This window comes from Adiantum capillus-veneris, chromosome 15 (assembly GCF_014529385.1).
Source record: "Adiantum capillus-veneris isolate H3 chromosome 15, ASM1452938v2, whole genome shotgun sequence".
NCBI classification, from domain to species: Eukaryota; Viridiplantae; Streptophyta; class Polypodiopsida; order Polypodiales; family Pteridaceae; genus Adiantum; species Adiantum capillus-veneris.
In genome coordinates this window covers 38,518,333-38,535,858 of record NC_140945.1, presented here as the reverse complement: position 1 = coordinate 38,535,858, position 17,526 = coordinate 38,518,333, and the positions used below count along the sequence as shown (strand labels likewise).

The 17,526-nt window shown below is 44.4% G+C and overlaps 1 protein-coding gene across 1 annotated transcript; it reads left to right on the top strand.

Annotated features, from left to right (window-relative positions):
* Nucleotides 1-3,437: 3,437 nt before the first annotated feature.
* Nucleotides 3,438-4,474, top strand: LOC147440544 (uncharacterized). The gene has a single exon (XM_086483536.1). It carries the CDS (start codon nucleotides 3,438-3,440, stop codon nucleotides 4,227-4,229), a length of 792 nt encoding a protein of 263 aa, XP_086339662.1. The 3' UTR covers nucleotides 4,230-4,474.
* Nucleotides 4,475-17,526: the final 13,052 nt, after the last annotated feature.

Genomic DNA, 17,526 nt, shown 5'->3' with positions numbered 1-17,526 from the left:
ACAAGTGTGAAGGAGCTGCCATTTGCAGCAGTAAGCACAATCTTTCCAACTCCCTGAATCGGATAAGAGGCATTGGTGGCACAAGTGACTGAATTCCCATGAGGGACACACTCGAGAGAGGTGAACAATTCATGATGTGAGGTAATGTGCTTTGTAGCACCACTGTCGAAATACTACACATGTGAATCTGCAGCAATTGATAAGCATGCATCATGGACAACAGGATTATGAGTGCACTCTGTACTAAAAGCCCATTCTGCATCAACATCAGCAACACAGTCTCATTTCACAGAAGACTCAACAATGGCTGCATTTGTAGTGGAACCAGCATTTGTAGTGGAACCACCCTCTTTCTTCTTAGACTCTTTGGCCTTCAACTTAGGACACTGCTTGATCAAGTGATCATTAGCTTTACAATAATGGCAACACATCTTCTTTTTGCCCTTATCACCAGAATTGCCAGACGAAGTGCTGCCACCAGAAGCATTAGGAACAGAATTTTTGCCACTCGCAGCAGAACCATAAGAAGTGGCTGCATTACTGTTACCACCCTTTCTTTGAGAAGCAATAAAAGCCTGTTCAACTACACGCTGCCTAGTCCTGTTTTTTCTAGAAAGTGACTCTTGCAACAGCAATGTGCATAATGCATCAAACTTGACAACTTCAAGATTTCCTTGGGTCATCAGTCTCCAAGTACTAGCAAAAGTCTGGTAGGAATCTGGTAAGGCATCAAGAACAGTCTGCACAAGGGAACTGTCTGAAATAACTTCACCTGCAGAAATAAGTTGCTCATCGATATCCTTGACACTAGCAAGGAAAGTGTCCATATCATCTTCCTCATGCATAATCTTCGACTCCAGCTGTTTATGCAGCAAAGCAATTTTAGCCTCATTGCGACTTGCATAAAGACCAGCCAATATATCCGAAGCCTGTTTTGCAGATTTTGCTGAAAGGATGTGAGGAAAAATGGTGCACTTCACAGACAACGCAATTAATGCATGAGCCTGCGCATCCTTTACATCCCAACGAGCTTGTTCTACCGTAAGCAAAACAACTCTAATAGCAACAATCCTTGTAGCAAGACCTGCAACATTCTCAACATCGCCTACATCCTCAGAACCATGACGTACATCAATGCCCTGCACAATATTCCGGATGCCTTTCACACAAGAACGTGTTGCATCATATAAACCCACATAGGGTAATTGTCCCCATCCAACCTGTCCTTAGTAGCAAACATCTTGAAGACATCTGTGTTTTTGTCAGCCATGGTAAATGCTGCACCTGATGTGAAAACTGCCCGAAAATAGGAGAAATGGAGCGGGAACAAAACGTGCTATATAGCACAAACCGTAGAAGATTGTAAGGCACTTGTTATGCAGAAATTGGCACTGACAGAAATTCTGCACAAAATGACAAAATTGCCTGTGCAGACCTGCGTGTAGTGGAAACGGAGGCCGAAATGAGCCCGAACCAGAAAGTTGAGCAGACTGAGCTCTACAAAAAATTTGTCGACCTCTGAGCGCTCGCCAAACCTCACTGTAATCGGAGAAAGTGAGCAGGCATGTGCTGGAGCAGCTGCGACTAAGCCCGGGAGGACGTAACCTGCTCTGATACCAATTGTTGGAATTAGGGTTGCAGAGAAACGCACACAGCTTGGAGAAGACGAAGGAAGCTCAAGGCACACACTAGAGAGTGTCTTACTTAGTATGCGATGGAAAAGATAGATAGCCCTAGAGTGATGGGCGTATATACAATGCACGGGGGAAAAAACCTCCTAATGAAAAAAAAAAAGCCCCGACGATCCTAGTGTGTTCACACACATCACTACCACATGTATATGGTAACATAAGTTATGTGGTCCAATCCTTGCTATGTGCGGGTGTGGGTGCAACGGAGAGGCCGGCTACCAGTTGACAACAACCCCCCCTCTAGCACTTACTTCAAGACCCGTGACTTAATCTTCACTTCATTACCTCATTATTCTTTCCTTAACATATAGAGGGTGATTTGCTAAGAGGTAATGAGGTGAAGAGTAAGTGATGGTTCTTAAATTATGAAGAAGCATATAGAGGAATTGTGTATGGTTAAGAAAATAAAATTTTTAAACAATGATTGCATGGTAACCATATTATGCCTTGGTATGTTTCTCTTTCACCAACCACACCTTTATATTTATATATATATATATATATATATAAATGAATTTGCTCACCATTGTAGCTTTTTGAATTCTATCTAAAACACATGCATCCACCACGTGATAAATTGATTATTTCAAGCTTTTTCATGACATGGGAAAGTTTCCATATTAGGCATTAAACTCCTACCTGTAGGCCTAGAGAACATATGCTCTTTATAAAGTTCAACATGGCACGGAAGTTGAGCAAGATGCTTGATGCTTACAATGTTTGAAGACTAAGTTCATACTCTATCTTGTCTACCCATTAGGTTCTTTGCAGTCGGCCGACCAAATGAACTTCTACGACATGGGCCATGACGAGAGCATCCTCCTTCTTTTAAGGTTGTGGGGAGGGGGGTGGCTGATCTACACCATCAATCTGTTGTTGTTTCTCGTGCAATAGAACTCAGTTTTGCAGCCGTCGAATGCACGCCGCATTAGCGTTGGTAATGTAAGCCATGCAAACCAATGATTGCCTCCCATATCAGCAAGCGGAATGTTACCTTCTTGTGACACCTCAGTCCCCGTAATAAGCTAAGCGAGAATCGCTCTACAGGTGCTACATCAGCACGCAAAATTCAAAATCTACACGTGAGCTTCGTGATTGTCACCCCTCTCTAGGTAGTGTGTTGGCCCCCCTCTCCCACGACCATTGACAACCGAGAATGGTCGTGCATAGATCATTCTCGTAATAATCAGGGCTCTTGACTGGCCGATCATCCATGATTAACTGGAATGGTCAGTGCACGACCATTCCCTACACCTTAAAGCTGTATGTTGCTTCTATTCACTGGTATGTGATGTGTTGCATGCTTTGACAATCTACCAAGCTATGTTTGGTGCAACACTCTCTCTACATGTTGCACACAAAAAATGACAAAGCCCAAATTGAATGTATCCATACCCCTTGGTGTAATCATCTGTTGTAACTTATTGGACGAGACAATGAAGGTGTAAAGCAGAGAAAGTATTGCTTGCAACTTGCAAGCACTCCGTTTCGTCCAACTTGGCACGACCCGTGGCTTTGCACAGCTTTTACGGTGTATTACGGCTTATAAGATATCCCAATTAAAATCAAGATAAAACGAACCTTGGTTATCTCACCCAAAAAAAATAAAAATCCTAAACTCCAATCGCGCAAGCCCCGTCACCAAAAAGCATAAACGCGAGTTTCTAGAAATTACGCGGTATGGCGAAAAACGGACGTGTGCTAGGCTATAAAATAGGCATTTTGTGGAGGGAGGAAGCTCAGGAAATGAAGGCGCAAATGGCGAGCTTATACCCTAGCCTGGACGTGCTGCGCGCAGAGATGCTGGATATGAAATCCAGGCTGCAAGAGCTGCGGGCTTTCGGGGCTGAATTAGGGGGGGAAGAAGAGGAGGCCACGCTGATGGAGAGCTTGTTGGAGGAGATGATGGCGGTGGTGGTGGCTCGGACCCAGGACCAGCATGTTCTTCCTCTGCTGCAGGAGACCCAGCTTGGCAAGCTGGTGAAAGGTCTACGCAAGCACCCTGCTTCCCGCGTGGCTGCCCTTGCCCAGAGCATCGTGGAAGCTTGGAAGGAATCTCTCATTCGTCATCAGAACAACAACGTCGACAAGAAGCAGGCGAAGAAGCATGACAAGATCATGAAAAGCGAAGAGCAGGCGACCATGCAGACTAGGGCAGATACGCCACCCAAACCAGCTGCAGATAAGAATACCATCGGTGCGGCCAAGGCCATGGGAAGCGCGAAGCTATCATGCTCTGTACTGACATACGAAGAGAAGCTTGAGGCCTCCAAGCGTAAACTCCATACCGCCTACGAGCAGGAGCAAGCAGCTAAACGTCAGCATACCATCCGAGTGCTGGATCCCTCTCAGGTGCTGTCCATGGCCGCAAACTCTGGCCGTGCTCGCATAATTAGGGCGCCTAGCAAGCAAGCTTTATCTCACCGTGTCACCATCGCCAAGCGCTTGAGCAGCATGGAACATGCAGGAAGAGCGCGCAATTGTGCCTCCGTCGCTCCGCGACCACAATATGCGCCCAGAAGGGCAATCGTCTTGTAGCTTTCGATCATGAGTAAGGACTACGTCGTCGTCCACATGCTATCACTTTGCCTCTGATTTTTTTTTGGTAACTGGCCCAGCAAATAGTGTTGGATATGGCACGAGGCACCTCTGTACTACATGTGACAACCGACAATTGGTTGACATTTTTTGGTTGAAGCGTGAAGCCAATAAGTTTTGCCATAATTAGTCTTTGTGGACTTGCATCTTGTTCAATTGAATTTTTTGTGTTGACACTTGTCAAGTCTGTTTTCATAAGCTTCAATATCCATAAATACGGTTGGCAATAGAGCTAAAGTGAGCATTATTGCTTAAGTAGCAATCTTAGAAGAATGGCCTCCACCTTGGCATGACTGTGTTTGCTCCATGATTTACCTTCAGAAACACAAAACTTTACTCGATCATCCTTTCCCCTGGTGTAGAGCTAGCAAATCAAGAAAAATACTATCTTGTGATTCAATCTCAATTGCTTTCATAAGAGCTCTACTCATGCCCTCTAGGAAGGCTTATTGATTAATAATTCAAGCAATTAGGTAATACTATATTTTAGCTTGCTCGATGCAGAATGATAGAATCAGTAACCATGTAACGAAAAGACATGGTTAATAATTATTAATTTCATTAGTTTACACCCAAGTCTTTCACACTGGTATCAAATCACAAGGTTATTTTTCTTGCTAAAGGAAGAACGGCTCTAAGCACAATAAGGAATCCCTAGATCCCATACGCTAGAATAATGAGGTAATCTCGTAGGCTGCTTCACGTCTCAAGTGTAGCAGAGAAGCCTGGGAGTAGCATCGCAGAAAGCTAGAGTGGATATTGAGAAGAGCCTCCTCCTCCTCTTCTTCCAAGGCACCTTTGTCGAACCCGTCCCCACTATCACAATAGCCAACCACTTTGCCCCTCACCCCCTTCCTATGCAGATCCTGCCTCCAAGTCTCTTGCCAAACCACTTCAGATCCTTCTGCTACCACCTCCACCCTCCCACATCCTCTGCACGGTGCATGGCACCATCCAACCTCTCGGCGTGGCACTGCCCTTGCTAGCCATTATTATTTATTGCCTCTACTTTTTTAATATTATTTTTTGCTTGATATATATGAGTTATGCCAGTCTCTCTCTCTCTCTCTCACAGTCTCAGCTAAGTATAACATTCACAATAAAGTCTAAATGTTTGGGTCCTTGAATGAATATTTGGTGGATCTCACAACGTGGCAAGGGCAGAATCACTGTTTGCCTTGGCACCATGATCGTGTGCAATAGCATGGCAATGTTGAAGCTCATTGCAATAACTCTCTCTCTCTCTCTCTCTCTCTCTCTCTCTCTCTCTCTCTCTCTCTCTCTCTCTCTATACGACAAGCCTCTTCAGCCATGTTGACTCAGTGACCTATACAATGGATGCCATGGAAATTGGAGTGGCCACTATATGATAAACTTTTATAGCGTGTGCGTTCAAGGAATAATTATAAACTCTCTTAGCTATGAAATTTTCACCAATAAAAGGGATCCTTTTTCCATTCAAACTGGTATCTTTGTTTTTTTCAATATCATTTTCTCAACGCCCATGTGTACGCGAAAATGTGAGAAAATATAGATTTTTTTTTTCTACTATCGAACCCACATGATAGGCATTTTTCTGTTGTAGTGACCTCCCTGAGCAAACCTCTCTGCTAAACAAGCTTATATCCATAGGAATTGTGTAGCAAAGAAGTTGGAACAACGAAACAAGGACGATATCCAAGTTAGCTGACTGCCAAAAAGCAAGTCAAGAAAGTACATATGTTGGGCTGTGGCTCGATGTTGGTGCAAGCAAACTCAACGGCTCGCAATATATGGATAAAAGGAAATATTTTAGTAGCTCATGCACCATTAAAAATATTCTCCAAGTTCTAGAATGTGCCATGAATCAAATCTTGTCTCTGGTGTTTCTAACACATTGACTCAGTTGAAGGTCCCCCACTCAGAAAGAGAGCTTTTTGTCAAGAGAACCTCTTTGATGATGAACTTGAACAATACTCATAGCACAACATCAATGAATCAATTTAGAATTGATAGTCTCTTGGGTGCAGAGAAAGTTCTTGGCTCAAGATGAAAGATGAGAAGGAAGTGTTGCCATCGGGTGCTTGTCAAAGAGAATTGTGTCAATGTAGCATTATCATAGGTGAAATTAAAGATTTGGTTCATGCCTTTTGGACATCAAAGACAAGAGTTTCACAAAAAAAAGGACACATGTAAGCAACAAAATGATAGAAAAATTGTTGTCAAACATCCCGTACATCTTCTTGATGACTCTCAGGTAACACCTTATTCTTGTAGTCATTATTTCCCATTGTTTCATTTGGATAGATATTCAAGTAGAGTATTTTTTGATGGTATATCCTCTAGATAGTACCAAATTTGGCACTGTATTGCAAAGAAGTAGTTTTATACACTACCAAAAGAGCCAAATTGGTACTCATCTGTTGTAGAGTAATACTTCATACAATGAGAAATTACCAAATCTGGTATTTGTTATAGGGAAGTGGCTTCCATATGCTACCAAAAAAGCTAGGTACGTTACCCAAGCCATTCAAGAGTACCAAAATGGGTGTATGATGCATAAAAACCATTCCATACATTACCAAGAGAGAAAAATAGTGTGGAGTTTGGAAATCTTATATATGTAGAGGGTTCTCTACAGCTTAGTAGTACACTCTTTAGTACCCAACAAACACTAAATTTTAAAATCAATTATATAGTGGAAGTCACATACAAAACCAAAAGTGCCAACACTTGTACCCAAGCCTTTGTACATTACCAAATTTGACACTATTTTGCCTAGCAATGACTCTAAACAATATCAAAAGAATGAAGGACTACTATATGATCAAATGTATACTGCCATTTTTGGTAGTCTCCTGCTTGAAAATGGAATTTTAGATTACCAAAATGTTTGCAAAGAGTACCTATAGAATCCTATATAGTATCAATGTCTGTAATACTCCAACAAATTAGATGCTTTACTGTACCAATTATAGTTCCCAAGACTTGCTGCAGTACCAACTTTGGTGGTCTCATCTTAAATATAAATGAAATTTGGTACTAAGGAGTACCAAATTGGTTCTATTTATCAGTTTGAAACTATGTACCAATTCGGTACTATGTGGCATTTTGGTACTGCATACTACCAATCTGATAGTATGCACATATTTGGTGCTAGATGCTACCAAATTAGTACTTTGTACCAACTTTGGTAATGTATACTACCTAATTGGCACTCTATCGTAGTTTGGTACCAAGTAAAAACGTTGAAGTGCTGACGAGTGCAAAGCGCGACACAGACCCCGGCGACCTCGAAAAACGTCGAGAGCCAATGCATGTCGCAAGCTGGTCACGTTGAAGCGAACAGGGGGCACCACCTAGCTTTGAGCAGCTAGGACGCAGACAATGGTGATTGGAAATATCACAAACTCTACACACACAGAGAGAGAGAGAGAGAGAGAGAGAGAGAGAGAGAGAGAGAGAGAGAGAGAGAGAGAGAGAGAGAGAGAGAGAGAGAGAGAGAGAGAGAGAGAGAATATGGTAGGTGATGTAAATCCTTGGGGTGTGAGGGAGAACTATTTTGTTGCAATGTTGACAGCAACCTTATTTCCGGCGAGGTGGCAATCATGGTGATAGAGAGATAGAGGGAGAGATAATGAGCCTACTAGTGCGTTCTCTAAAGATGACTCACCGACACGAAAACCTTGCTAACATGAGTGCGTGTGTATCGACCATTGGAGTTGAGATGTAGACATAGCTTCTTTACATAGTACAAGTTCCCAAAGAAAATCGCTACACTAAGTCCCCTCTCTCGTGATGCAAATGTTGCCAATCCCTCCCACCAAAATACTACCAAGTGCTGACCTCTGATGAACTTGGCCCCCCTGATAGTGACCTCTCAGTGCCTTTTTATAGGTGTTGGCTGCTTTAGATTAGGGTAATCTGATTAGATTAGGGTTCTAATCAAGGGAGAAAAAGCAAGGGGGTGGGCCTTGGGTGGTTGACCCTTGCTTTGTCTTGGGAAATATTATAAAGGAAAACCTCTAGGTGGGCCTTTGTGACCATCACCAAGAGAGAGATGAGAATTTACAAAATTGGGATTTTTTACAAGATTTGGGTTGAAACTGGGAAAAATGACGACAACCTACGGATTTTACTGAAGAGGGTGTCGTGGATGCAATGCCGGTGAATGGCGGCCTAGCTGGTGCGTCGGTTTAGCGCATTCATCATTTTCAGGGTCGGCCGAGGCATCCCTTCGGCGTCTTTGCTTGTTTCGGTGTCAGTGGCGCGCGACTTGGCCGTCTTCTTTTCTTTTTGTCGTTGATGATGTCGATGTCCTTTGTGTTTTTTTATTTTTTTCCAGTGTGTGTGCATATGCGTGCATGTTTGGTTGTGTGGGTGTGCGTGCCATGTACTTGTGTATGTATGTGAGTGTGTGTAGATGTGTGTGTATATATGTGAGTGTGTAAATGCATGCCGAATGTGTGTGTGTAGGCGGGAGCGTGTGTGCATGGGAACGAGGGAGTGTAAGCTATTTATATATATATATATATATATATATATATATATATATATATATATATACACTTATAAATTTTTTTTCCGGTTGCTTGCTACAAAGAACGCGAGGAGGGTGTGTGAGTGAGGACGAGATGGTGTGTGTGTGTGTGTGTGTGTGTAGACGTGTGTGTGTGTTGAGAGAGAGAAAGCGGTTCTAATAACTGGCTGCGCCCGTGTGGGCTGCTCGACACAGAGAGCGAGCGGGAGAGAAAGCGAGAGAGAGAGAGAGAGAGAGAGAGAGAGAGAGAGAGAGAGAGAGAGAGAGAGAGAGAGAGAGAGAGAGAGAGAGAGAGAGAGAGAGAGAGAGAGAGAGAGAGAGAGAGAGAGAGAGTGAGAGCTCAGGACAACGGGAGTGTGTGAGTGTGTGTGTGTGTAGTGAATGTGTGGGCAAGAGAGAGAGAGAGTGCGGTCCTGTGGACTGGCTGCACCCGCGTGGGCTTGAATCGAGAGCGAGAGGGAGAAGGAGAGAGAGAGGGAGCTTGGGCCAGCGGGGGTAAGGTCAACGGGATGGGGGGGATGGAGATGAGCAGCGGGCCAGTGAGGGTGTGTGGGTGAGAGAGTAAGGGTGTGTGGTTGGAGAGAGAGAGAGAGAGAGAGAGAGAGAGAGAGAGAGAGAGAGAGAGAGAGAGAGAGAGAGAGAGAGAGAGAGAGAGAGAGAGAGAGAGAGAGAGAGAGAGAGAGAGAGAGAGAGAGAGAGTTATTCTATTCCATGCCCGCGGGGCCACTTACTCAGAGGGAGAGAGAGTGAGGAAATCGATGGTGGGAGGGATAGTGAGAGAGAGAGATAGTGAGGAAGAGAGAGAGATTGACGGCCTGCCTGTGGGAAGAAAACAAGAGGTAGGGGAGAGTGAGGTCGAGGGTGTGTGGACGAGAAGGAAGAGGGAACGGTGAGGTATGACGGCCCGCTGGGCAGGGGTATGGACGAGCGAGGAGGGGTAAGAGAGGTAGGGGAGAGTGAGGTCGAGGGAGTGTGGACGAGAAGGAAGAGGGAACGGTGAGGTATGACGGCCCGCTGGGCAGGGGTATGGACGAGCGAGGAGGGGTAAGAGAGAGAGAGAGACATAGAGAGCTTGTGAATAATTAAAGAGAGAGAGAGAGAGAGTTTGCAAAAGCGTGGCGTCCTGCCAAGGGAATATAGACAGTGGCACTCTGTTTCTTGCGCCCATTGGGCCAGGCGATGCAGAAGAAGGGTAAGTGAGTGAGAGAGAGAGTTGGCGGAGCGAGCACTAGGAGAGAGAGGGCTCTGTCTTCTGACGATAATGGAGAGATGTGGCCAAATTGGTGGCATCCTGCCAGTGGTTAAGGCTAGAGGGGTGGTGAATGTTAAAAATAATTGTTTTTTATTGTTTTTTTCTCTTGGTAATATGCTCTCCCCTTCTTGGGTTTGGTTCTCGTGGTCGCGGTTTCGAAAACCGGCTGTCATTAGCCCTCCAGTCTGGCTAGAGGCATTCATGCTTGATTCTTTAGTCGCGGAGTTGGAGGGTTCTCCCTCTTCTAGAATATCTAGCATGAACTCTGGATCAAACCTAAGGAAATACCTCTTTAGCCTCCATCCATTGACTCTAGCCTTGTGAATTCTCCCATCTGCTTCCATCAACTTATAGCTACCGTTGTCATAGCGTCTTTTGACAATGAATGGTCCTTCCCATTGGGGTGGAAATTTCTTGTCCTTCTTAGTGTCAAATCTGTTGTCGTATCTCAATACTAACATGCCTTTTTCTAGGCCCTTTTCCTTAAGCCCTTGATTGAAGGTGAGCCGGCGTCGCTCTGCCTGCGTTGCATAGTGATTGATTGCATCTTCCCTATCTAGTTGGAGCCTTTCTAGATCCAGGATGTGGTTGCGGAGATTTACAATTGTGCGCTGCAATTGGCTAGCCATGACTCGTAAGCTGGCTATCAGTACCTCAATGGGAGAATTGCCTCCTTTTCATAAACTAGATGGAAAGGGGTGAAACCTAATGATGTTCGGAACGTCGTTCGGTAGGCCCATAGAGCGGCCATGAGATGTTTATCCCAGTCTCTTGTGTGGTTATTCACATGCTTTGTGATGATTTTACAGATCATTCCATTCACCTTTTCTACTAGGCCATTGCACTGTGGATAGCATGGTGTGGAATGTCGGCGTGTAAATGCCTAACTTTTTCATCAGTTCTCCCACCAGATCGCCTCTGAAACCTGGTCCCCTATCAGATATTATCTCAAGAGGAGTGCCAAAACGGCAACAAATGTGCTCAAATATGAACTTTGCTACCTCTTGGGCTGTAATGCGGGTGGTGGCTGCTACTTACGCACATCGGGTCATGTAGTCTACACCAACTAGAATGTATAGTTTACCTGATTGGGCCCTTGGTAGAGGACTGATTGCATCTATTCCCCATTTCTCAAACGGACCGTATGAAATGATAGGAGTCTGTGGTTCATAGGTTAGTGTGCGATCACTTGCCACTTGACAGGCCTTGCATGTTTTACACCAGTGATGCACATCCCTGTTCAGACTAGGCCAAAAGTATCCTGCCTATAGAATCGTCCTACTGGTGATATCTAAAGCAAAATGACCGCCGCAGACACCATCATGGCAACTTGAAATTACCTCTGTGATCTCACTGGAGGTTGGTACTCGCCTGAGAATCTGATCCTTGCCTTTACAATACAAGTGGTCGTTTACAAGGCGGTATCTTGTAGCCTACCTTACCAGCCACTATTTTTGGCCCTTAGTGTACCCTTTAGGACATTCTCCTGTGTCTAAGAAGCTGACAATATCAGGCATAGCATCACTACCTTGAAAGAGGGGTAGTTTTAGTTTAATTGCTCCTATGGGAACGTCTTGTATTCTTTCCTTGGCTAGAGCATCTCCCTCCTGATTTTCTGTCCTGGGGACATGAAATAATTGCACTGCTTTAAACTTTCTTAAAAGATCCTTAACTTGGCCTAGTTGACCAAGTAAAACCTGATTTTTACAAACCCGTGCCGTTTATCTGTTTTATCAAAAGCAGAGTATCGCCAAACAGAATTAAAGAGTATGCTTTAATTCTTGGGTTAGAACAATGTATTTAGGCGCTGAATCCCTTGCAAAATACATTGTTCTAACCCAAGAGTTAAAGCTGTATACTCTGCTTTGTTGTTGGAGTGGGAGTGTAATAACTACCCGATGGAGAATACCCTTTCCTGTTGCTCATTGAAAATGACGATGCTAGCTGCAGGCTGATCCACTATTCTCTTGTATGCTCCGTCAAAGAAAAGAGAGTGAGCTCTTTCTGGCTTAGGACTTTCTACCATTGGTGTCTCTTATTTTGCTTCCGTGTTGACCTTCAGCTTCTTCTCATAGTGGTGATGAGTAAGAGTACCTGTTAGACTAGCCCTGGTAGAGTTTTCTACTTGCATGGTGTAGTCAAACTCTTGTAATCTAACTAGCCATTTAGAGATCCTAGATGAGACATCCATCTGCCGCATCACATATGAAAAAAACTCCTCCATTGTCAAAATTACAAAGGGTCTAGGTAGTCGATAAGAGCGGAACTTTGTAGTAGCAAACATTAGTGCGAGCACCATGTGTTCTACTGTGGTGAATCCCTTTTCTGATGGGGTCATGACACGACTAGAGAAGTAGATAGGACACATGAAAGAATTTTGGGGGTCCTTTTGCATTAGTACGGCTCCAAGTGTATCACTTCCTACAATGGGGTTCACATAAAATGGCTCGTCCCATCTGGGGGGTGAAATGGTGGGAAGCGTGGCTAGGATTTGCTTCACCTCGGTAAATTGCTGCTCATTTTCTTCACCTCATGAGAAGACATCCCTCTGGGTGACTTGCCGTAGAGGGAGAACCACTTGAGATAGCAAGTGAATGAACCTGCTTAAGTATCTTACCTTCTAGAGGAAAGAGACCAACTGCTTAGCTGTGGTGGGTGATAACAAAGATACCAAAGCTTGAATCTTGCTAGGGTCAGCCCCGGGGGATTCACCATGGAAAACTTACCGCACCACGTAAGTGCAGGGGAGGGGGGTTTTTCTACAAGTTACATAAGCGTATAAGTTAGAGACAGGCCCCCAATAATTTATCTCCCAAGCTTAAAAATAAGGGAGGGGTAGGGTATCATATTTATGTGGGAGGGGGGGGGGGAGCGAGTTTTTGTGTTTCCAAATCATGGCTTCCCAAAGGAGTCTTCGCTCAAACTTATGAGTCAATAGCTACAAAGATACATGCAAGAACTAACATTGCTTTGTATCAATTGCTTGTTTTGTGATTTAAGTTCATTTATTGAGGGATGAAAGCTATAAAGAGCTTGTATAGATGCATATTTAAACGGAGAACCTAACACAAATTTATAACCATGTTTTTTGAGTAATTTAGATGGGTCCAAATTGGACGAGTAGCTAGAGTGCAGGCTGAACGGGCACATAGTTTGAAAGTCAAACTAAGACACATTGAGGGTACATCTGGTTATGAACATAAGTGGTTCCCTTGTACGTTGCCAATCACTATGTTAAACACTCTTTGATTACTTTTACTCAGTTAGATCATGTGAGGCCTAAATTTTGTATATAAGGTAGGGGTATGATAGTTTTTTGCATTGATTATTGTATAAACGTAGAAAAGGGAGTCATATTCCCTAATATAAGTCGTAAATAGGGATTTTATCAAAGTCGTCCACTCGCAGGTGGCATCCCATTTTGTATAGAGAGTGACTCCCCCGGGGGGTTAGCTTCAATCCCTTTTGCTGAAATTACATGGCCAAGGAGAGTGACTTTGCTTTCACCAATGTGACACTTATCCACGTTGAGCTGACCACCCAAGGTTTGCAGCCTGGTTAGGCCATCATAGACTTTGCTCAAATGGAGGGAGCGTGAACTATAGATGCAAAAATCATCTATGAAGACCTGTATTGACGTTCTAAAGTATGGTTGGAAGAAAAAAGTGACATAGCGCTGGAATGTGGCCGGAGCGTTGGTGAGGCCAAAAGGCATCACTCTATAAGCAAAGCATCCCAAGGTGTTATGAAAGTTGTCTTTTTTTGGTCTTCTTCTGCATTACTAATTTGAAAGTATCCTGAGTAGCCATCACATACTGTGTAGCGCTCATGACCTGCCACTTCATTGGGAATTTTATCTTGGAATGGGAGGGGAAAGTGATCCCTCTTTGTGGATGCATTGAGAGGTTTATAGTCCACACAAACTCTCCACTTGCCATTCTTCTTTGGTGTGACTACTACTGGAGAGACCCATTCCAAGTCTTCGATGGGGTAAATGAAACCTGCTTGTAGCAAATTCCTCACTTCTTTGAGTAGTGCCTCTTGTTGGATTACCCCAAGTCTTTTGAGCTTTTGCACTATAGGTTTATTTCCTTCCTTGAGTCTTATGCGGTGTTTACTAATGTGATTCCTGTGATCTTATCATAACCATCAATGAACAATGTGGTGAAGTTACCTAGCATGGAGACATATTCCTTCCTCTCTTCATCGGTTAACTCAAAATTGGAGAGCATCCGATTTAACTTACTTGTATCCTCTAAGGATTGCATACCTGATGGTCCCTCTTGGTTTGTCGGTGGTGCTTTAGATTGTGTCAATTGTTTTGGGTCTTTAAGGATGACCCCCATCACTTTGATGCTACTGTCACTTTCTTCAGTTGTTGTTGTCTCTTCTCCTGAAGTGGACGAATAGTCACTGGTGGACTCATGTTCTGAAGCCTCCAAGATCATGTTGCATTGCTTCCCAGTCCTCATATCGTAGAATATGGACTTCCCTTTACTGTCCTTCATCTGAATCATTCTGGTACTCCAGTCTTGCTTAGCTTCCATAGCCATGAGCCAGGGTCTTCTAAGAATGATAGGGTAGCCCTCCCCTTTGTATGGCATGACAAAAATGTCTACCTCCACTTCGGTAGTGAATGCCTTTACTTTGACCGCATTCACAATGCCTACGCATTTCACTCTTACGTTATTTGCCATTTTGGATCGGTAGGGTGCCGGCCTACTCACCTCTAGGCCTAGATGGTGCATCATTTTCTCACTCATGACGCATATCTATGCGCCACCATCTATGTAGACGTTTGAGATACGTTGCCCCTTGATGTGGGCATCCATGGTTGGTAGGATGTCGTCAAGATCCCTCCCACAGATAGCCCCAGCTATCCTTGGTCTTGATCTTCTTGTACTTACCATCTTCGTCCATTGCCTCCTCATCCTTGGTGCAAGATGGAGTAAGTGGGCCAAGTTATCTTTGGGCCCTGCATCAAAACATCCTGAACTAAGTCATATGGTTTAGCATACTCACCTAGTGAAAAATCCACAATGTCGATCTTCCGTCGAAGCTTCTTTCATTTTCTCTTCTTTTTGAGAGGCTTCTTTGTGCCTGACATGATTCACTCCCATGGCATCCACTTCTTCTACTTTTGCTTTCCCTTTGTGCTTCTCTCCAACTAGTTCTTCTACCTTTGCCTTCCCTTTAGCTTCCAAGCTAATAACACTCACTGCTTGGTTTACAATAGGTGGTGGGGGTAGCGGTGGAATAAGAGGTTGTGGTGGTGGTTATTGTACAGGTGTTTGAAGGATTTGGACCGGTGGAATTGGCCCTGGTTGCTGGGTGGTGGTGTTCTTGCCCTTGGCAGAGAGATATGATTCTGTCTTCCTCCTCTATTGAAATTCTGTCTTCTTAGATGTGGGCAGTAGTACATGCCATGGCCGTCTTCCCCGCAATTATAGCAGTGGTACTGTTTGTTTTTCCTTTGTTGTCCTCTCCCTTGTTCTGGATTTCTAACAGGTGCATGCCCTTGCTGCACCAGATGCACGGATAAACTCTCGAGTTGGGTAGTGATGCGACTCAACACGTCTTGCTGCTCTTCTGATGCCTCTTGTGGTTGGGCTCTATGAACGGCTGTTGCAGTCACTGGGGTTAGTCGGACTGATCTCGATTCCTTTGACTCGTTAACTCTTGTTTGCATGCGCATCTTCTTGTCTTTAAGGCGGGCTACTTCCACTACCAACTCATACGTTGCAGGGAACCTCCCCTTCACCTTCTCCTTAAGCAGTGACCACATGCCAACAATGAAACGGTCCTTCTTCAGGAAATTAGGCGCTCCTTCACCTTCCTCCAGTGAGGCAACCCATCTCTCCCACAAATCCATAAACTTGGACTCGTAGGTGGCGTACTCTAGCATACCTCCCTGCTTTAATTTCGTCAGCAGCTACCATAACTTTTCTGAGGTTGTGCTTCCACCAAACCTCTTCACAAAGGCAGCACGTAGTGCATCCCATGCATTTTTGGTAGCTTGAGGCAAAGCATTGTACCAAGACTTGACCTCTACTTTCATCAATAGAGAAAAAATTCGTAGCCGTGAGGCGTCGTCATCCTTGTTGGAAACCACACAAGCGATGTCGAAATCATCTAGAAAGTCGGTGGTGACATCTTCTCCCTTCTTTCCACTGAACGTGGGGAAAGAAACACTTGCCATGGTAGTAACTCAAGAAATTACAAACTTTTTTTAAAAATAAGATTAATGATAGTAGCGGCTCATAGCGTTTTTTTACAGGGTTGGGTGGATAGATTAAAACAGGATAAAGATGGAAACATTGAAGGAGTGGTGGTAATCCAATATGGGGAGAATAATAGGGTTTAGGGAGCTAAGAATTTCTCCTAGCACCGCAGCACCAAATAGATACACAATCTTCTGTTGGTAGAAGATTTTCCTATCTACATAAATATTCACATGTATGTGCTGAAGAAATCTAAATGGGAACGCTGTTGGCCCGTTTTTCCATCATGCACAGAGGGTGGAGCACTTACTTATACTCTTACCGTGCTGGTGTTGATGAGTAGGTACATCCATAGGAGGTCGTCTCCTTTCATAGGCTCCACTTTTCCTTCATCGTTGAGCACGTACGGGGTGATGGCGACACGTTTGACTACTCCTAGCCTTTTAGCTAGCAGCAGCTGAAGGTAATTATCGTAGTCGGCACGTTGCATGAACTCCACTCCATTCAGTTGTAACTCGTCTCCAGCCCACCGGGTTTCACCCATGGTGGAGAGCTTCTTCAGGATGAGCTGTACGGGGAGAGGAGGAAGACCTTTTACCCGTCCTCCAAAACAATGGGAGCAGTAGCCGAACCACTCCTCCTTAGGGCATGGAAACCTTCTTACCACTTCTCCTTCAGGATTGTCAAAATGGACTAGCAGTACTCGCATGCGCCATGTGAATCGATAGGCGACCTTCCACCGCTTAGCCTCGGATGACCTTCTTTTTGGCAAACTGGGTACGACCCGGCTTTTTGAACTTGAAGCACTCGCGTGGCCAGATGCTTCTTCCTTTGGGGTCATGTGTTTTCAGACTGGCTTAGCCCTTCCTTACCTTTGGCTCGAGTAGCCCGTTTTGGCCACTTTGGAGTAGAGGTTATATCTTTGATTGCAGTTTCCTTAGGAAAGAGAGGCCTTACCATTTTCTTTCCTCCCTTGATATGGACAACCTCCTCATGGTGAATGTCGATGTAGATGATTTCAGCCCCTTCGCTACCTTCGTTGCTGGCACTCATTGACAGTGTGCTTTGGTTGAGAGAAGTGATGGGACTTCATAAACTTCCCACATGATGCTCTCAATTTGCGGTTAGAACGAGCAACACGAGATGGGGAGCTTACCTCTTGAATACTGATGACACTACAGCCTGGCAGTAGTACTTCAATGAAGGCGGTTAGTGCCTCTTTAGTCTCCTCCTCTTCCATTCTCC

What these genes read in the sequence shown, in the direction of transcription:
- LOC147440544 (XM_086483536.1), top strand. Translation starts at nt 3,438, where the DNA reads ATGAAGGCGCAAATGGCGAGCTTATACCCTAGCCTGGACGTGCTGCGC.